General features: G+C 41.0%; 1 protein-coding gene across 1 annotated transcript in view; it reads right to left on the minus strand.

Annotated features, from left to right (window-relative positions):
• Positions 1-22,631, minus strand: part of LOC125721156 (gamma-aminobutyric acid receptor subunit beta-1-like) — an 85,558-nt gene that overhangs the window by 19,894 nt on the left and 43,033 nt on the right. The window contains exon 5 of the mRNA XM_048997182.1: positions 9,536-9,618. Coding sequence (XP_048853139.1) covers positions 9,536-9,618 — 83 coding nt within the window. The remainder of the gene's footprint in view (positions 1-9,535; positions 9,619-22,631) is intronic.

Raw genomic sequence — 22,631 nt, forward strand, 5'->3', positions numbered from 1 at the left:
TGAAAAGACAAAAGATAAATTGCTTCTTTTTTCTTTATTAAACAGTGGTTTGACTGTCTTTTTGAAAAGTCCCCCTCAACATTGCTGCAACTTACTAATAAAAACTAAAATTTACTTTAATGCAAATCGAAATAAATATTCTATCAAGTAAATAAAAATAATATAAATATCTATTAAGACATTTTAACGGAAATTAACATTTAGAAAATTGTGCCTGATCTATACTATAGTCACATTAGCAGCTTTCAGCCTCATATTAGACAAATATTGTCCGAAATAATACAAAGCATAACAACATAAATATCCATTATGGTGCAGCATTTAAAATGTGCTGTAATTGCATTCACATTAACAACTTCCAGCTTCGCATTAGGACGAACGCTTGCATGCGTATTGGCGCGGCTTCATCCACCCCTTTCCGAATGTTGCTCGGAAGAAACAGACAAGGTTTCCCGTACTGTATGCGTACCAAACTGAGAGACCATACCGAAAAATTTCAGTACGAACATATGTACCATCAGACTCCTAATAAATCTACAGTATGTATGTATATGTGTGTGTATCTATGTATGTATCTCCCAGCTTTTTTTCGATATAACTTGTCAATGTCTCTAATTTTTCTCCTCTTCTGCTCTGAAAAATGTTAAATAAGGGCAATGCCATCCATTAATAGTCCCTATAATAAGTGTGTAAAATTATTTTTTCAAGCAAAAGTCTTACATTTAGCTATGAATCTCTTGCGTAGTTTACAACCAGGAAGTAATACAACAGGATAAATGAAAAATCTTTGCTCATGCTATTGAGCTATATAAAAAAAACATACATGATAACAAAAGCAAATAAATTATAATGCATTATGACTTCAAAATTTACGCTAATGCATTAACTTTAACAGCCCGACAGGATTTTTTTACTAACCAGTGAGCTAAGGTTCAGTATATTGTTCTCACCCTTCATGTAAATTACTTGCCTTGGTGAGTAATCAAGCTTAATTTCCAGCCCTGATTATAATTCTAAAAGTATTTGACAGATGATTTTCAGATGTTACAGATACATTGCACGGGAAAAGATCTAGAACTGATCAAATTTCACACCAAAGTTGAAGCAGTGCCACATAGTAGTAGCAAAGGGAAGGGTGGCCACAGACACCGCTTTATTGTGATAACTCAAAAAGTATTTTTCAGATTTTTTTTTTAAACTTCACAGGAAGTGATTTTATTTAGAGATAAATCACACCACAATTAAGGTATCAACGTTTAACAGTAGCAAAGGGAAGCACAACCTCAGAAGACACTTGACCTAGTGAATGTGATAAGATCCACCAAGGACTATTTGATTACCAATTCACAAAACATTATTTAGATGAAGAGCTCCACCTGATTTCACTGTGAGACAAATCACACCAAAATTGAAGCAACAGTTCTACTGTAGGTAAGAGCAAAGGAAGGACAGGACAGCATAGTAACCCCCAAAGTATCAATTCCCATGAAGTTGTAATAGTGATGGTCTGGTACCTATTACATTTTAAGACAACTTGCACCAAATTTGAAGCAGGGTCACATGAACGAACAGACGCAGATACAGACTTGGAGAACCTGATTACATTGAGATAAGTCACACAAATGTGGGCTGTACACAAAGAATTTTTGGAGAGGTGAGGAAAGTGTGTAGGACTAAAGATTGTAGAGGATGAGGTGGATGGGAGAAATAAGGATTAAATGGGGGGGGGGGGGGGGGGGGGGTGGGTTGCGACTGGAGAATATATTGTTGTCATTCTGACAACATCTAGTCCTTTTGAACCTGATACAGAAGCATGTGCCCTAACTAACTTTACTTAAGCTTACATTTAATACTAGCAAAATGCTTTTGATAATTAAGTACTATTAATGTCAGATTCTTTTCCTTGAGTGTTTTTTCCAATAGTGACTAATAATTTTCCTATTAAGGTATCTAAACTTTTGGTTTTCAGGTACTCTACCACCACTGGAAGCTGAGGCTAACTGCATATAATTAAGAAGGAGGTTTATTCTGGAGGTTCAGAATGTGTCATATAAAAAATAAACATAAATTAAAGTAAATGTTAATAATGTATACATAGGCATAAATATAACGACATATTGTAATTCTCTTGTAGTATTTTCATGCATTAATTATTCATTCAGAAACACAAGGCTGAACACGGTGAGCCATTCCAATTTGTTACCCAAAATGCAATGCGGTCATTTGATGCTTTTATAAAAAAAAAAAAAAACGCATAAACCCAAATTATCTCAGTGGAATATTCCCGTGAATATTACGAATGGGCCTGGTGACAATCACAGTCTTTACTAGCCCATGCACTGATATCCAATTAGGTATGCTGCCTGCACTGAAGGCATTGCCGTCACAAATGCGAGACCAGAAACCACAATCACGGCGCAAAAGACCACAGGCGTCAACATGATAGCCTTAGATGCGCCTTGGTCCTTGTCTCAATTCTGCTAACAAGGAAACAAAAGGCTTCTCACGTGTGGAGGTAGAGAGCAACCTGAGAGTGTGTTAATCAGCAATGCACAGCAGGCATGCTGCGAGTCACAAATCACGTAAATCAGGGCACAGCACGTAAATCACTGATGACGCTGAACTCTCTCTCTCTCTGTATATATATATACACATACTATTAACACTACACCATCTATCCACCTACAGCGTAAGCATAAACAATGACCTTCAACCAGGTTTTTTTTCTTAATTTACACCATTCACTGTAAACTCTACATACTTTCGTGTGCGAAAATCCCAGGAAGGTGCTGGACCCATTGCGTGTGACATGTGATGGGGGTGGGGGGGGGGGTGGAGGAATCCACTGGTTACCAGCAGGGGTCGATCAGCACCATGCTTGGTTGACCACAAAAAGTGTCGACAGGACGCGGCTGGCAGCTACTAATTGCTGAAATCAGGGGGGAGGGAGGAGATAAATGGTAATGCAGTTAGCTTAGGCTCTGTCTGCCAGTGAAGCTAGACAACCTGGAGGACAACCGCCCCAAGGGGGCTACTGCCTCCTGGCCACCTATCCACACCAGCCTGCCCACCTGTTTGGGGGCGGGGGTGGGGCGATGAGTCACACAATTTAAATTTATCTATATTCCCTAAATAAACTTCCCACCTCTGAGGCGATTCTCTGTACCCTCGTCTCTCATGCTTCCTTCCTGGCCACACATTCCTGAAACGCTTCAATAAAATAAACAGGAACTGAAATACCCAAATACCATTTTCAAAGCCAATATTAGACTATCTTTGGTGGTGGAGACACATTGCAATATATTATGCTAGTAATACAGACGCTCCTCTACTTACGAATGAGTTGCATTCCGAATGGCCGATCATAACTTTAAATGTTCGTAAGTCGTTATTCAACATCATTGTAAGTGTATACGCAAGTACAAAGAACTAGGATGCCGGGAGTACGCACGCTACACTGCTGCGCGGTGGGAGTAGCGGCCAGAAGTCGTACTGGGCGGAATTGGCACGCAGAAAAAACAAATTATGTTGTGGACAGGAAACGGGAGCCCAATGAACACAATGTGGACTTACAGTCCTCTTCGTTCGTATGTATGAAAGTTTGGAGGTTGAATATTCTTAAGTAGAGGAACGTCTGTATTATGGTGTAGACAGAAACCGAGTAGCTTTCGGTCCTTCTTGCAAAGCTGTCACGCGTATTTTGAGCACTGTGTAGTAGCATACTAGGCCAGTTTTCAAGTTCAGCTTTTTGTAGGATGAAGGAGGAGGAAATCTGCTTTACACTCTGCGCTGAGGTTGCTGATGCTCTCATGGATGGCAGCTGATTTTATCTTGATGTTCGTGAAGCCACTGTCAGCAGCCAGTGTGTTTGGGGGAATTACCAACGTGAAATGTGGGAACATCGTGAGGGATCAGTGTTTGCACAGACACTTGTATCTGCTCCTATAAAATTGGCTCTTATCTCTTATATGATTATCCATCCATCCAAGATCCCAACTGGGGAAACCGGAGCCTACGCAGAAACCAACCCTGGGCACTCACCAACACACCACAGGGCAGACACACTTACAGGGCCAACTTAAAGTTGCCAATTGACCAATCCTGCACACTTTTAGACTGTGGAAGGGAACCAGACCCCCAGCAGAAACCCACACGAACACGGGGAGAGCATGCAGACTCCACACAGAAAGCTCCTACACCCGACCCAGGGACCAAACCCAGGACCTTTTTGCTGTGAGGCAGCAGCGCTAACCACTGCGCCACCCACATCACATGATTATGTAACGCAATAATCAAAAACAGTGATTCTCAAGAAAAGGCTTCCCATAACAGCAAGCATTGTGTGTCAAAGGTGTCTTTATGCATTAACATAAGCTATTACAGGTGCAAGAAAAACTATGGAAGACCTTCCCCAATTACTTGCCTGGTAACACTTTGCTTGACGAGGCACAAATACTTAGTAATAAATCAAGTATAAAGTACAAATATAATCACTACTTGAGATAAAACATGCATCTCGATTCATGAATGATGATCATGAGATCAGTATGTAACTAAGACTAAGTCTGTGGTTAATTAATACATAAGTAATAGCATAATACTATATCATTTGTGCCCCCTCAAGTAAAGCGGTCCTCATTATTTTAATAGAAATTGTTGAATATTAGCAAGTTATATTATCTGCTTACATTCAACTTTATATTTTTCAGAATCTGCTGAATGGAGTTCATGTATTAACTTACATATTACACTTTAGAGAACATTGATTGGATGAAAACGAAGCTAAACAAGAAGCTTTTGGGCACGATATGACAAACTGATTGGTGTCTAACACGTTTAGAGCCTAATTATTTTACAGACACTTCCCTCATGGTTTGGTGAACTGACTGCTTATACTTGGCTTTTGTGAAGACTGAGTTGCAGATGTCACATATGAATATCCAGCTATGCCTGTCAGTGAGCTCTGAATTGTGGCCACCGTTCCCCATAGCTTATACAGTACATATAATTTTGCCATTTTTTGTTACCAGTGTATGTGTATGTATTGGCCATCTCATAGGAGCAGATACATCTGTCTGGCCAAACACATACACAGTGAGGGGAAAAAAATATTTGACCCCCTGTTGAATTCCTAAGTTCACCCATTTATAAAGAAATGAGAAGTCTGTAATTTCAATGGCAGGTTTATTTTAACATCAGAAGACAGACGTTTAACAAAACAAACAAGAAAAAGTCATTATGTAAGAGATACAGATCAATTTGTCATTTATCTAGGGACATAATTATTTGATCCCCTACAACTCAGCAAGTACATTAGGTCAAGTACATGTACACTGACACAACACGAGTAGTACTTAATTAAGTATTAACAGATGCCAAGCCAGCATTCTCATTTAATGGCATTACGGTGATAAATAGCACTACGGTGTAGCAGGTCACTAACCTGTCTACATTTTCAACCTCATCACCATGGGAAATACCAAAGAGGACATTAAGGACATCAGAGACAAAATTGTTGACCTTCACAAAGGTGGAATGGGCTACATTACCATCAGCAAGCTGCTTGGTGAGAAAGTGACAACTGTTGGAGCAATTATCCTCAAATTTAAGAAAGACAATAACTGTCAATCACCCTCGGTCTGGGGCCCCAAGGAAGATCTCATCTCATACAGCATCTATGATCTTAAGAATGGTGAGGGCCAACCACAGAACTACATGGGAGGAGCTTGTTAATGATCTCAAAGCAGCAGGAACCTCAGTCACCAAGAAAACCATCGGTAACACATCCTGCCATTACAGTTTGAAATCCTGCAGTGCTCACTAAGTACCCCTGCTCAAGAGGGCCCATGTTCAGGCCCGTCTGAAGTATGCCAGTGGACACCTGAATAATTCCAATGAGGCTTGGAAGAATCTGATGTGGCCAGATGAGGCCAAAATTGAGCTGTTTGGCAACAATTCTACTCACCATGTTTGGAGGGAAAAGAATGCTGAATATAACTCCAGGAACACCATCCCTACCGTCAAACACAGAGGTGGAAGCACTATGCTTTGGGGGTGGTTCTCTGTCAAGGGTGCAGGACGGCTACACCGCATCGAAGGAAAGATGGACAGGGCCACGTACTGTAAAATCCTGTATGAGAACCTCCTACCTTCAGCCAGGACACTGAAAATGCATTGCGGGTGGGTTCCAGCAAGACAACAACCCTAAGTATATGGCCAAGGCATCAAAGGAGTGGTTCAAGAAGAAGTACATTTAGGTCATGGAGTACCCTAGCCGGCCTCTGGACATTAATCTCATAGAAAACCTATAGAGAGAACTCAAGCTTCATGGATCCAAGTGACAGCCCAAAAACCTTAGAGATCTGGAGTAGGTCTGCAAAGAGTGGTGACCTGGATGCAAACCTAGTGATCAACTACAGGAAAGGTCTGACAGCTGTGCTGGCAAACAATGGTTACTCCACCAAGTACTAAAGCATGAGTAATGGCTCCAAGGGATCAAATACTTATTTCCCTAGAAAAATGACAAATTGGTTTGAAACTGTCACATGATGATTTGTTCTTGCTGGTTTTGTTGATAATCTGTTTTCTCATTTCTTTATTAATGGGTCAACTTAAGAATTCGGCATGGGGTCAAATAATTACTCCCCTTACACTCTCTCTCTCTCTCTCTCTCTCTCTCTATATATATATATATATATATATACACACACATATATATACACACACACACACACACACACACACACATATATATATATATATATGCATATATGTATAACTGAATGTAGCAGCCACCAGTTTTCTCGAAGGCTTCAAAATAAAAGTCCATTCATTATGAAATTATGCCCTGTATGTATGGTCCAGTGAAGGAGTTGGAGGAAGAAAGTTACAGGTACCATGTGACCAAAAGATGGCTGGTTTGCCTGTTACCCTTCAGCAAGGTTTATAGCCTTATTTATATAAATGAAAAAGAAGTCTGTGCAAAGGGAATTTAAAATTGTCAGGGTGGACTGTGAGTCACGGGATAAAAGCATCCATCAATAATTCAAAAGTACTGGTATAACACACTACTTGGGCCAATATAATTCAATAATTCACCCAAGGAAAGTTTATTTGGGAGCAGTAGGGACGCACCATAGATGCATGCATTTGGTGAGGCATCTCATGATAAGCTTCCAAACGGAATGATAAGCTTCCAAACTGAAGCCTGATATTATCAGCATATCACAAAAAAAAAGTTTGGTTTAAGTCTGATTAAAGGCAGAGTTTGCTTTCAAACAGAGATGGGCAGCTTTAGTCTTCAGTCGGGCCATGAAATTTATTAACAGATATGATACGCCCAGGGGGCGGCATGGTGGTGCAGTGGTTAGCACTGTTGCCTCACACCTCTGGGTCCCAGAGTCTCCACCTGGATCACATGTGTGTGGAGTTTGCATGTTCTCCCCATGTTGTCGTGGGGTTTCCTCCGGGTACTCCGGTTTCCCCCCCACAGTCCAAAAACATGCTGAGGCTAATTGGAGTTACTAAATTGCCCGTAGGAGTGTATGTGTGAGTCGATGGTGTGTGAGTGTGCCCTGCGATGGGCTGGTCCCCCATCCTGGGTTGTTCCCTGCCTCGTGCCCATTGCTTCCAGGATAGGCTCCAGACCCCCCGCGACCCAGTAGGATAAGCGGTTTGCAAAATGGATGGATGGATGATACGCCCAGTCAGATTTGTCAAATGCAGAGGGTGTTGGCCCAGCACATGCAAGCAAATTATTTTGTTGTACATTTAGAACGGAACTCTACAGCTTTTTGTAGTTAGGCTGTAGAACATCTTAAATCAGCATAAAATATCACATGAATAATAATTCATAGACACACATAGGCCTAAATGTTAATAACAAACCAGCATATTGTTTGAAAATCCTGCCAAAATACTGTTTATCGCAGTACAATGTGAAAAACACACAAGGGAGAAGGAGTAAGCGCAATGTGAATTATATAAAATATACAAGCCGGGGTAGGATCGGACGGTATCTAATTTTGCTGCAATGATACCACCCATCGTCTCATTAGGAACATGCCCTGACATTGATAGACATGCATACAACCACGTGGGGGCCATACAAACTACTGAGCATGATTATGAATCACTGCAATGAAATTTATGGTTGGAATCAGGCCATCAAAACAGATTCCTAGACGTGGTTTGCCCTGCCTTGAAATAACAATGTGCGACAAGCCACGCCTCATTTATAAAACAGCACTCCTACGAGCGGAAAGCGTGTACAAAATCATTCGCTATTTTGACAACATGCGCACATGCGGTGAAAATGAGGAATGCGCTGGTATAAAACTAGCAAAACCACTTTGCGTAGAAATTATAGCCCCTCAATGTTTTACATTTCTGCCCGTAACTGTTTTTAGCTCCTCCTAGTGGTCAGGCAGCACGATATGCTAGCATTCATTTCAAAGTGTTTTTATTTAGTTAATTTATAAAAACAGACATTTAATATCTGTGTACTACTAGCAGACCGAAGTGGAGGGGGTCAGATGCGGTCGCCCAAATTCCAATACTATGACAGCAATGCTATGCAGCAGTGACTACAGAGATGGGAGAAATTATGCTTTGAAGCCTCGAGCAGATTGGATTATCTTGTGCTGTCAGTCAAAGACTGGTTCATATAAGTTCTCTTTTTTGCTTTATTCGTTCCCTAAGGGATAAACCCAACCCAATTTAGGAGGAGTTCAAACATTTTTTTCTCGTATTAATAGGTGTTTAAAAAGCTGCAGTGAAGAACTTGATAGTAGATCAGTGGTATAAGAGGGATGGGTGATCATTTTTAACGGGGACTATATAGTGAACAAAATGATACCCTTTACATTCCTATAATATAAAACAGTTCAGTTTTTAATGCATTACAGAAATTCTCCTTTCTTGGTGTTATTAAAATTGTTTAATACAAACACTTCTGGAAGACTTGATAAATAACCAGCAACCACTTCGCTATTTTTTGGTACAGTCGTTTGGACTTAACCGGGCAACGATAGGGTTACGAGCTGATAAATCTGCCGTAAGATGAAAATATCGTACGGCGAAAATGCATTTTACTACAGTAGAGTACACCTAAGCCAAGAACCATCATAGCCTAGCCTAGCTAGAACACCCACATTACCTTACTACTGTATTTATAATAAAGTGTTTAATATCTCATGTATCTTACTGAATACCCAGCATAAAGGAAAAATATAGTAGCGTGGACCACTGTAACCCTGGCAGCGTCTATAGTTTTTTTTTTCCACATTAAATAAGGCACCAAATGACTCAGCAGTCAGCCGAATGAGCCGAGATAACCAGGATGCTGACATTTAAGAGTCCATCAGCCTGCAGGGCGTGAGCATGTCTGACCAGTGGGTGAACCGGCCCCTATGCAGGGACACTGAAAAGTGTTTCTAAGACCATCTCAGAGGGACAAAGAAAGCAGCAAGCAGACATCATGCCCTGTGAACCGCAGGGGGACGGGGTGCAAACGGCAGTGACAGGCACCACTCACAGCTCTCGATCTCAAGGGTGCAGTTCTGCTCGTCCAGGGGGTATCTGCGGAGGTCCATCATGCAGGCGGCCGTGGTGGTGATCCTGCCAGAAAGGGGGAGGCTTGTCAATGAACCCCTCCTCAGGCGTCATGTAACGCTGCATGCAAACCGTAGCCTTGCTCAAGGCTTGGGACCTCTAACCAAGCCTTTTAACTTCACAATCCAAGAAGTAAACAGTTATGCAAGAAAGAGAATTAGGCCACAGTTATTCTTCTGCTCTATTGTGTAATGTTTTTAAGAGGCTACTGCAAATAAAAAAAAAACAGTATTAATCACTGGACTGTACACTCTACACATGATCATACTTTTAACATCCATATATTTTATTATTCATACTGTAATGTTATTTAGAGACACTCAAAGCATCTCCATCTGAATCCAGCATTAACCTCAGCAGTGTTTGGTCAGATACCACATTTATCTGCAAACTACTTAATTTCTTCTTTACCAGCACCGGCATCTCGAAAATTCTTCCCAGTGTGTCTGAGTTACAATTACAGCTAATGAAAGATTAACCAGAAGATATCAGCATTGCGTAATATGTGGCCCTTATGACCTGGGATCTCAAGTGAAGTGGTTTTATTTATATAATTTTATTCCTTATGTGTTAATAAAAAACAAAAAAGAACAAACTTGAAAAAATGGATGTGGCACACAACATCCTTATACTGTTCTGGTGAAAAGAATCACTCATCTTTAAGGCACAAGTGAATACACTCAGTAACAAAGAGAGTTAAGCATCCATATGTACAACAGAGATCTTATTATAATATCAGATGAAATGGACAATAGAGTTGGCAGTATGAGTACACTGTCGCCCAAAGTGAAGGGTCACCACATTCAGTTTAAGCTCTCAGGTGTGTCTGCAAGATCCCTTTCCACAATAAGCTCATCCTCAATGTCAACCTCATTATTAACATGCGTTGCAGGAACTCATACGCTTTTCTGATATTACCTCTGAATTCCATGTCCATTTACATAATGCAGGTCTCTAAATCTCACGAAGATGAACAAGCAATCAACATTCTGAGATGTATCTATTTGAGGAGTCTGAGGATCTAGGGAGGACAGTGTGGATCCACCACAACAAATTTCGCCAACAGCCCACCATGAAAATGCTCAGTATGCCAGATACCCGGTCCAGCACTGCTTCTCACACACATGGGTGACTGGTGTCGGAGAAGGAGAATATTGGGTAGTTCATGCTTAGGTGGGAGGGTCAGCATGCGTAGCAGGACAAAGAGTGTTGTTGCTTCCCTGAAATCTAATGAGAAAATGGAAGGAAACACTGGATACAGACATGAATATCTATCAGTAATGACTGGACAACAATCAACTTGGGAAAGAACACATTATTCATACGGGATACTTACTGGATCGTCAACTCAATACGTAAAACCACTTCATACTTGCCCATTAAATTGTCATTTTTAGATATGGAAAAGGTGCCAATCAATTAACTGCATCTGGTACGTACTGTATCTCCGAAGCCAGAGGTGAAATGTGCCCTTGTTCAGTACATACATCTGTCACATCTCCGCTCCACCACCCTGCTAGAATACTTCTGACTATAAGGGGAGGCAATTCCAGCCAGAAGTGTGCTGGTTTTTCTCCCTACTAATAACTTAATTAATTAGCCTTCGGTAAGCTGCTGATTGAAAATTAAAATTAGATCAAACTGATGCTGTTACTACAGCAATATTTTCCCCACTTTTGTTAAACCAAACATACATCCATCTATTTTCCACTGCTAATATGGGTCTGGCTCACGGGAGCAGCGGTCTGAGCAAATATTCCCATACCTCCTTCTCACCAGCCACCTCCTCCTGCTCCTCTGGGGGAATACAGAGGCATTCCCAAGTCAGCCGAGAGATATAATATCTCCAGCATGTCCTGGGTCTGCCCTGGGATCTCCTCCTGGCTAAACATGCCCAGAATGACTCCCCTGGGAGGAATACTAAAGGTATCCTAGCCAGATGCCCAAACTACCTAAGCTGGCTCTACTTTGAGCTCCTCCCAGATGCCAAAGATCCTCACCCTATTTCTAAGACTCAGTCCAGACACCCTCATTTCTGCTGCTTATATCCGCAACCTTATTCTTTAGGTCACTACCTGGACCTCGTGACCATAGGTGAGGTTTGGAATGTTGATCAATAGGTAAATCCATAGCATCACCTTTCGCCTCAGCTCTCTCTTCACCACAACAGACCCCTGCAATGTCTGTATAACTTCCATTCTTTCCTCACATAAACTCCTGAGATACTTGAACTCCTTTGCTTGAGGCAAGTAGCTCATCCCCAACCTGGTGAGGGCAATCCAGCCTTTGTCCAGTCAAGAACCATGGCCTCAGATTTGGAGGTGTTGATCCTCATCCAAACCACTTCAGACTTGGCTGCAAACCGCCCCACTTAATACTGGAGGTCAGAACTCTATGAAGCTAACAAGAACATATCATCTGTAAAAAGCAAAAGTAAGATCTTGAGGTCACCAAACCGGATCCCCAATGCTCCTTAGTTGCGGCTAGAAATTCTGTCCATAAAAATTATGAATAGAATTGGTGACAAAAGGTATGGAATGGGGCTTTGAGTAGATCCATACCTGCCTAGGGTCATGTCACTATGGGCAATTCCAGGGTGGAATAGAGCCCCTCTCCAGGAGTTCAGTTCCAGGGCCCATGAAGTATCTTGAGGTGGACCTGACAATATCTAGTAAGTATCTCTCTACCTCTCGCACCAGTACAGGCTCTGTTCCCACCAGAGAGGTCATATTCCATGTTCCTAAAGCCAGTTTAGGTATCCGAGGACTGGTCCCGCAAGGCCTCTTCTTTCGACCGATGCCCGATCCACAATGCACTCAGACCTTTATGGTTCCTCCTGCAGGTGGTGTTTCCACAGAAAAATGGTCCCCAATGGTTCGCCAGTGAATCCCAATCAGCAGATGACTGTCAGCCTCTCCCCGAGGCCTAGCTACAGGCTGGGGCTCAGGTATTCGAATCACCCTCAGTCTGGCCCCTCCCCAAGGACCTAAATGCCTTGGGAGACCCTAGCAGGGGACCATTGGGACACATAGACAATGCAAGGTGGCGATTCATGGAGAGGCTGAACCAAACATGTTATATAAGTATTTTAAAATGTTAAATATTATATAGCTATTAATAAAAGCAGTGAAAAACATATAATATAACAGAAAATGTTTTTAAGAATTCTGGGCTGGGACGCAATAAATGGTAAATTTAAATCAAGTGTGAATTCATGTGACTACACATTACATCTAATTAGGAATTAAATATAAGAAAATATTTTATTTGATTCCTTTATTGGATGATGGCAGGAATTTCTCAACTAACATAAACTTTGGAAAATGCTGAAAAATTGCATCAAGTGCTCATCTAATATATTTGGTGCAGGTTAAATTCTGCAAATTCAATCAGCCGACACCTAATCAAGGGTAATTAATTAAGATCTCAGTGGGGAAAAAACAAGGTATCTTCCAGGCTAAGAAGCTTGGAGCAGGCTGTCCCCGCTGCGGGGGAGTGAGAAGTGCCTGCAGATAATGTGTCTGACCTTGTCTCCTTTCAAGGTCACCAGGTTTCTGGCACCATGAGAAAAGCCCTGGGCTTCGTCATTCACAGGGTAGAACTGAACACCCCTGCAGTTAGTAGGCAGGAGTGGGTAAAAGTAGAGCCAGTATTTCTTAATATTCAAGGAGCAGGCATGCCCCCCCCCCAGCTAAAAATCATCCTTGAAGCTCAAACAGTGATAATTTTACTTTGATGTCAAAAACTAAATTGGGCAGTTAGGTGTCAGGGAATCTGCCAACCAGCACATTTCTCAAGCCCATTTAAAGGAATTTTTGTGGGGGACTGAAGTCGGGGTGATACAAAGTCATGGTTTCTTTAACGCACTCTGCTCTATTGTATAGTAATCATATAGTAATCATATACTGTAGTAATCAGTCTCTCCACCACACATAGACATACACATACACATTGAACTCTGGCTATAGAATTCGCTGAGCCGGGAAGGGGGGCTGCATGTCAGATATGCATTGAATTTCACTCTATCATATGAAACAAAATTCAGCTAGTCTTGCAATTTTAATTATTGTTTCTTTTGAAGATTATAAATATCCAATGTAAATTTACTGCCACTTACTTCAAAGTAATACTCTTGTCCAAGCAGAATAATTCCGATCCTCGTGTGTGCCACGCCCCCTGATTATCCACGTGTGGTTCCCCGATCTAGCCCAGCTGTGTCTGATTATATTCGCCCAGTCTTGTCTATTTCAGTCCATGTCTTGCCTTAGTTTTTGTCCGTCATTGATGTTAGTTGAGGTTAGATGTCTGTATTGTCGACCTATCCTACCCGTAGCTTCTTTCCCCTAATAAATCCCTGTTTTTCCCGACGTGCGGCTCCTTGCCTGCTTCCTGCCTGCTTGCCTGCCCGCGAATGCTGATAAGTACAAACCAGATATCTTACCCAGACATGTAGGCCATTGCAATGCTTTACAACAAGTGCGATGGAGTCAATGAGAATAGCAAAGTTCTTTAAACTGTGACACGGTGGCGTGATTGACTTCCATCACAAGTTAAATCTAGTAGTATTTTGTTAAAATAGATACAATAATGCAACACTGTAGATACAATACCAGAGCTTTCAGGAGGCAAAAGATACAGTTTAATGGAAAGAAACAGCCTAATGAAATAATCCTCATTCTAGAACAACAAGCCTCACCAACCCTCACATTAATTATTACTGTTTTACGTGTCGCATTGCTGTGACAGGTTGGCGCCTCATCTGGGGTTATTCCCTGCCTGGCATCCATGGCTTCTAAGATAGGCTCTACACATCCGCAACCCTGCACAGGACAAGCAGGTACATAAATTGGATGGATGGATGCATGTGCATGGATCCTACCTATATGAATATAATCCATCTCTATATTCTGATAGCCCGTTTTGCTAATATATATTTATCATAATCAAGTCTATTAGCATGTGGGGTGAATTATGGACAGGGAGATGATAAGAACTGGACAGATAAAGATCAGCAGATGCAAACAAGACACTGAGTGAAGAGCTTTATACCATTTAACTGGAGCATTGTTATTGTCGTGGTTTTTTCTCCTTCCCCGCCAAATCAGAAGTTAGAGGTCCGCTTGTGCAGTATCCAGAATTCAGTCTTTATTGCAACAAAGAAGTTACAACCAAGGCTGGACACGTAAAAGTGTGTCCAGTATTGTTTTACACCAATTTTTATACAAGTTCTTATCATTTAACAATATCTCTTCACTTAAGCATCATCATTCCTTCAGCCATTCACAATAATTGTTTTCCCTTAATCCACACCCCTAGGTGATAAGTTTGTCGATCATTTCTTTTACCGTTTGGTCTCTCGGCTGAACATAATGGTTGTGCGAGCAGCTCCACTTGGTTTTTAAAAAATGCTCAGCCGTGAACTTCTGGTGAACTCAGGCGAATCCCTGAGTAGAAAACCTAGGCAGTTTCAGCCTTTTACACATTGTCTAACTAAAAGGTTGATAATATATTTGTCCTTTAACATAGTGATAAAATATACGTTAATAAAAGTGAATATTCATAGATTCAGGACTAACATAAAGTAGCTAACAGAATCTCAGACTAACAAAAGGTGCAAATACATACTCGGTTGATTACATTATAATGTTTTACATTGTAATGATTACATCATGGATATTTGGCATACTTTTTAATAATATCATAATACTTGTATTCTACGTTATATAGTGCTAAATAATATTCCATATTATTCGCTCCTATATCTGTTTACAGTTTATGCTGATCATGCATGGTCATATTGCTGCCTGGCCTACACACAAATGATTTAGCGCAACACATCGGCAGGCTAAGCGCTGTCCTGTTAATTCAATGCTGCACAGATTCCCTCGACTTCTGAAATGCTAACTACGCTTGAGTCCAAGATATATACAGCTAGTGATTAGATACATGGGATTAGAGTAACAAGATCACGTTTCTTGTTATTTTCAAAGAAAGAGATTTAAAGTTAAGTACACACTATAATTCACACGACGTCATACTAGCTTTTATACCCACGAGGTTATGTCGCACATCCCGTGTAATCACCCTAAGACTGGTTCATCTTTGCCTGTCAGTCATTTTACGATTTTGTGGGGCTTCTAACTGGGACATCAATGGCCAAATTGCTGTGTATTACAGGGTCCCCCATGTCCCATGTCCCTGGGGCCACACCACTGTTTCCAGGCCCTGCAGAGTCACCCCATTCATTGGGGAGTGACTCACGGAACCTTGGTGTCACTGTTTCCTGTCTGGATGTGACTCCTCCAGTCTACGACTCCGGGCTTTTTTCTCTAGCTTGTGCAGACTTTCATTTTCATGATGCCAATGTAATACACTAAAAACACCAGGTGGTCTTATTCGCATGCGCCATAAGCTATAGGCCAAACCAGGCGCTACATTTGTGAAGGTCCTTCGAGACAATCTAAATATATCCTATTCTGGGTTGTGCATTATACACATAATAGTTTTAGCCAGCAGTTAATAATTCCCTGGCCTGTCAAGTGTGAATAATATCCAAACTCCCCAGGAGGCCGTGGGAACTGTGTGAGAAAAGAAGATTAAACTCGCAAAATGTCACAGTCACGTGTAAGTTATTTCTATCTCAGGGACAGTCACGCAGAATCTTAATCAGCCTGCCCTTTTATCACTTGAAGCACACTTACTGCACGTTTTGGATATCCAGGTATAAGATGGAGATAGTTTGCAGATTGTCAGGGTTGGGGTTAGGAGCAGGGGCTTGCAGTCTGGTCTGCTAGGCACATACAGTAGATACTCTCAAATATCCGATTAGGAGAGCGATCAGACGTCAACACTGGAATTCCAGAAATAAAAAAACTTCCACAGGACCGACAATCTGCCAAGTCACTTATCTTATTAAGGTAACTGTGACCTAGAGATTAACACAGTGGGACATCACACATAATATGTAATAAATGCTACAGATGTAATGCTAATCAGGGAGGATGTTGATGGAGTTTGGTGAAGTATCCCTTACAGTAGATCTCTTCTTTGAAGCAGATTTGTCCATATCCTATTATATTGAGTTCGGTAGTTAGACTTGTTGTTCTGGTTATATTTCTTAAATGGATTTTCACCCAACAATCACAGTTATTTCACGCAGCTTGGACAGTTTGCTTAAAATTCATCATTTATAATGCATTGACTCTGGCTTGCAATATTCTAGTTAGAACATCTCATTAACACTTTCTATGAATGCCAAATCTATAAGAATTTATGTCGCCTCACACCCGGGTTCGACTCTCCGCCGAGGTCACATGTGTGTGGAGTTTGCATGTTCTCCCCATGTCGTCGTGGGGTTTCCTCCGGGTACTCCGGTTTCCCCCCACAGTCCAAAGACATGCTGAGGCTAATTGGACTTGGTAAATTGCCCGTAGGTGTGCATGTGTGAGTGACTGGTGTGTGAGTGTGTCCTGCGATGGGCTGGCCCCCCATCCAGGGTTGTTCCCTGCCTCATGCCCATTGCTTCCGGGATAGGCTCCGGACCCCCCGCGACCCAGTAGGATAAGCGGTTTGGAAAATGGATGGATGAATGGATTATTGCTACTGTCATTATTATCGTTATTATTATTATCAATAATAACCCCATCTTGCTCTCCACGACTCTCAGTCACATACTGCATGTCGGTGGGAGGGAGCTTGGCAGTGAAGGGCAGCCTCCTGCAGTGGCCCCCATGGAGCTGGGAGCTACAGTAATGGTCTTGCTCAAGGGCCCACAGATGTGACTATTCTGCCGAGGCCAGTGGTGACCTTCTGATCACCGACACAGAGCCTTAACCCACTGAGCCACACAATGCCCCAAACATGGCTATACATATTTATAAAAAAGCATATCACGTTATAGCCATGTTTATTATGCATTATGAGTGATTTATGAAACTCTCATCTATAATGCACTACTGATACCTTCATAATGCAGTTCAAATCTTCTTTAATTCTTATACCAAGCATTACAATGCATTATACATGTTTCATGCTTTTGTCTGTTTTTGTATTTGAGTTTGGATCTGATGTGTTTTGGTGCACATTGTAAATCACACACTTGTCATTATTGGAACATCACTCTGTGCAAATTATGGGGTTTTTAGTTTGTATGTAGAACAGCATATGCACCCGAATGGATGGCATTTCATAAGAGTTTCACAGTGTGAGAAATTTAGTCTCCAATTTATCTAAACAGCATGTTTTTGGATTATGGAAGAAAGCCAAAGAACCTGGAAAGACAAGCGAAAACCGGAGGAACGCAGAAGCTGCACAATCAGAATCCAAGCCCAAGTCTTTGAGATGTGATCCAACAACCCCACTCACTGTGCGTCTGTGCAGCAAATCTGGAAAAATCTGTAATCGCTGTTCTTATCATCAAATAGGTTTGTCGTTTTTGCAACTAAACCACTGTTGACCCTGACACATGGGAAATCATGTTGTGAGTAAAATACAAACTATAAACTCTGAGAATGTGTAACACATATTATCATGAAAATGAAAGAAAACAGCTTGTAGCAAAGTCAACAACACTACTGCCAGGTAAAAGAGGAGAAATGTGAGGTGGTATTGAGACCAACTGTGCTTATATTGGTTGTTTCTTCCTGCTAACACGTCTATCACATTGTTATAAGAAGCAACAGTCTTAAAAGAATAATACCCTAATCCTGAAAAAATAGTGGAAATTGTCAGTATGTAACCTCTCTTTTGAATATCCAAGCTTTTCCTAGCAAACAGCACTAAACGACATTATTTCAGAGAGAAATGCTGGCCAGCTTATTTTCCACATGACAGCATCTCTCTGTTTCTTTTCCTTCCTATTTCACCTTTCTATTATAACACCTTTGATGTCATTTTGGTTGCTAAGCAGCCGAATCCCAACTAAGAAGAAGTGACCCTGGAGACTGAGGCTTGTGCATGTGTAGCTGGGTGCAGTTTCATTTAAGTGTTTACATGAGCAAGCCACTCTTTCCGTGTGTTTATGTGGCACTGCGTGTGCATCTTTCAGGCAGGCACTCATTGTGACTGCCTGTTATAGAATGACAGTCAGTTAGCTAAGCTGTCACATCTGTGGAAAAGTAAAGGGTGTTTATACTCTTTGACTAACAGACAGTCTGTAGCTGTTTGAGGGGGTAACGGATGACAGAAGAGGTGATTGTGGCAGTGGGGAGACATCGAAGCAGCCCTCATTTTCACGCCACTTGCATTTTTATCTATTAATGTGCCAAAGTAATTAATGACTGAATGTAATTACTTAATTAGGTAATGTGTTAACAACGCTTGAGGTGGGGTCGTTGATGGAGAAAGTGCTAAAAATAGACATATGTACATTTAACGTTTTTCAATATAGACAGCACGTTTGACCCTATGATGATGAATGTCTTTATCTCATCTCGCTTACCCCGCTTTTACCGTGGTGATAAAATACAGCTCTTTCTTCTGTTTCATAGTTTGACCCTTGGTTGCTTTCAGCATTTTCACTAAGTTTTGCTTGCATGTTTTTTTCCTCATTGATATTTTAGGTCTTATTTTGGCTTGAATTGAATATTAACTGCACTACATATAAATATTCACTTCTTCTGACCTTTGCGTTTTAGTTTTAATAACTTTGCAGCCTTTCCCTGTCTTTCTGGTCACCACAACGGACATGTCTGCACTTTTAAATAATGCTCCTTTGAATATTGAACGCTGACAATTGTCACAATCATTGCCTGAGAGCAAATAGAATTTGACATCCATCTCCCAGTCACTTATGCAGTACAAAGTTGCAGGGAGTGTATCCCAGGATGCAATTGGCAAAAGGCAGGGAACATCCTGGATGAGGCACAACTCTCTTATAGAGCAAACTGTCTCCCAACGGGACATTTAGTGATGCCAGTTAACCTTGCCGTGTGTGTTGAGACTGTAGAAGGAATCTGGAACCAACCTGGAGGAATCTAACACTAAACTAGCAGAGCACCCAAAATCTACAAGGAGGGGCAAATCAGACAGCCCCAAACTCCTTGGATATAAGAATGAAACACAGCTGTTGAATACATAATTGTGATTGATTAATTTGGCAATGCGCCTGAAGCAAACAAATCAAATATCTGAAAAAAGGAGCCAGATCAACCACAGGATATTTGGGAAAATACAATTAATGTCCTGAAATGGTCTAGACCATTCAGCAGAAAACCTCTGAACTGACCAAACAAGGACTGTATACAGTATATGATGAAGGATGCACCCTATCTAAAGGAGCTTCAGCTCCACTGCATAGATACACGGCAGAAAATGTAAAAGAATAATCCAGATGTGCTAAACTAGTAGACGCTTTTTCCATACAGACTTATTGCTGTTATTAAAGCAGAGTATGAGGTAGTGTTTGACTGAGGCTGCTGAATAGTCATATTACTGTTGGTCCCTTTAGAGGGGCCCTTAACCCCAAGTGGGTGCTGGATAAAAGGCAAAATGGTCCTGCGCTCTGAATAAAAGATTCATTGTCACATGCATTTCTGTGTGTGTGTCTCATAGGAGAGCAACACGGGCTATGCAAAGGTGACAATCTTGCATGCTTACTCCTCGTAATTATCTTTGACAATAAAGGAATTTTATTCCAACTAAAGGCATTAATCCAGTATTAAGCTGTATGGGTACACTTCCATGAAACTGAAAGGGTACACAAAGCTTCTTTATTGTATATAACAAAATAATTTTGTTCCTGTATGTGTTTAAAGCAATCCTGTGTGTAGATTTAGTACCTACTACAAAGCTCAACTATTTTCCATGCTTGGTTCTTTGAAGGTTGAGTAAAGGAATTGAGAAAGACTTACGCTAAGCAGTAAGCACTGAATATATGCTAGAATATAAGATTACAGACGCTCCTCTACTTACGAACTTTGAACTTACTAACTTTCAGACATACGAACTTACAGGACTGTAAGTCCAAACTGTGTTCATTGGGCTCCCGTTTTCTGTCCGCAACATCAATTTTTTTCTGCGCACCAATTCTGGGTAGTATGACTTCGGGCCGCTACTCCCGCCACGCAGCAGTGTAGCGTGCGTACTCCCAGCATCCTAGTTCTTTGTACTTGCGTATACACTTACAATGATGTTGAATAATGACTAACAAACATTTCAAGTTATGAATGCCCATTAGGAACGTATCTCACTCGTAAGTAGAGGAGCGTCTGTATTTTAATACCTGACAGATACTCAGTCAGCAACTTGTAAGTGTATATTGTAACAGGATATTTAGGCTTTGTGAAGAGGATACAGACTGATCTGAGACAATATGAGAAAATTCCCAAACGTCTGACAGAAAACGAGCAGCAAGCTGGTGTTGCTTGACAGGTGTCACCTTGTTCTCCCTTTTTGTTTGAATCAAGAGATGAGGGGGAGGGAGGACTTGTCCCCCTCCTATATTTAATTAGGTTTCATTCATCCCCAAATAAACAGACTTCTATATTTAAATTATTAAGTTGTGCCCCCCTTGGACGCTTTTCCACTGCCCCAAGTACCATACGTACTTTTCATATAGTACTTTCGGTACTTTCCCTTTTCCAATTACGTTCAGTAAAGTACCAGTACCAAAAGTTCCAGTACCAAAAAGTGCCAAACCAGCTGGGGTACTTCTTTGGTTCTTCAATACTTTGGGGTGGGACTTCAAAAGCTTGCGATTGATTATGCAAATATTTCAAAACTTTGAAAAGTGAAGCAAGGAACCAATACTTACGAGGCTATAGAGCTGGAAGTTGAACCACGTGTGCACGATGGTGTGTATATATGTATATTTATCTGTATATATCAAAAAAATAAGTCATGACGGTACATATATCAAACATAGGCAAGCTGCGTTGATAAACAGGAAGTGTATCCACAGGTTAAAGGTCATTGATACATGAACCTCTAGCATAGTAGTTGATAAACATCAGAAAAGGATGGCCACAAGAAGGATCAAATAACTGAATTTGCCTTATGACTCATTCGCTACAAAAACTGTATATAAACGGTATGTTTGTGAGCCACACAAAGTGGAAACTGCTTTTATCACAAAGATGCATAACATAGTGAAAAGCACACAAAACTGGCAGACTAGAGAAATGGGAAAAAGCAATATGATCTTTCACCCTTTTTCCTATTTCATGACGCAAACACACACACACACAGATTTGTAATTACTGTAAATGTTTGTGGAAACTCTACATTTTTTTTTTCTTCTTTTTTTGTGGGGAAAGTTAAAGTACTGCGCCAATCCACAATCACATCTGTAATGGTACAGATGGCCAAGAAGTCCAAAGATTGGTCTGCAAGCAGTTGTAATGACCGAGGAATATGAGGCAATTTTGCAGGACCTAGTGCATCCTATGGTGAAAAACTGCTCAATTGATGTCACCATTTTCTGAGATGGTAATGCCCCCATCCGTCCTGCAAGAGGCCTTCCATGAACTCCAGGGTGAAGACAAACCTCTCCTGTGGTCTCCACAATCATCAGATCTAATCATCGCTGAACCTTTAAAGGAAAGTTCTGGATCAGGAGATTTTCATCTCCTTAATTTCTTAAAGAGCTGGAGGCTTTTATTTTCAAAGAATTTCCAATATCCAACTACACGTGTTATAAACACATATACTGCATTCCAAGATGGACTAAAGCTGTTCTAAGGGCAAAAGAGGGCACCGCTTATCAGGCAAATGAGATTAGTATTCCTGTATATGCAAACATACCCTAATACTGAGTTGCAATTAGTATAATATTTAAGTTCCCAGTTTTATTATAAAAATGTTAACAGATTCTCAAAAGAGCCCCACATCTCTACCCTAGTGTAAGATACAGAACTTAAAAAGTACTGCTTCAGTAAACATACCATAATATACACTGAGGGTAGCTGTATTCAGGTAACAGCATACAGCACTGCATTATTCTTAAACATGCATGCGGAATAAAACAAAGAATGAAAATATGCTAGATAGGAAAAGCATTTTCTTTGAAAAGAGGTTGTTGA

The sequence above is a fragment of the Brienomyrus brachyistius genome, unplaced genomic scaffold (assembly GCF_023856365.1).
Source record: "Brienomyrus brachyistius isolate T26 unplaced genomic scaffold, BBRACH_0.4 scaffold32, whole genome shotgun sequence".
Lineage (NCBI taxonomy): Eukaryota > Metazoa > Chordata > Actinopteri > Osteoglossiformes > Mormyridae > Brienomyrus > Brienomyrus brachyistius.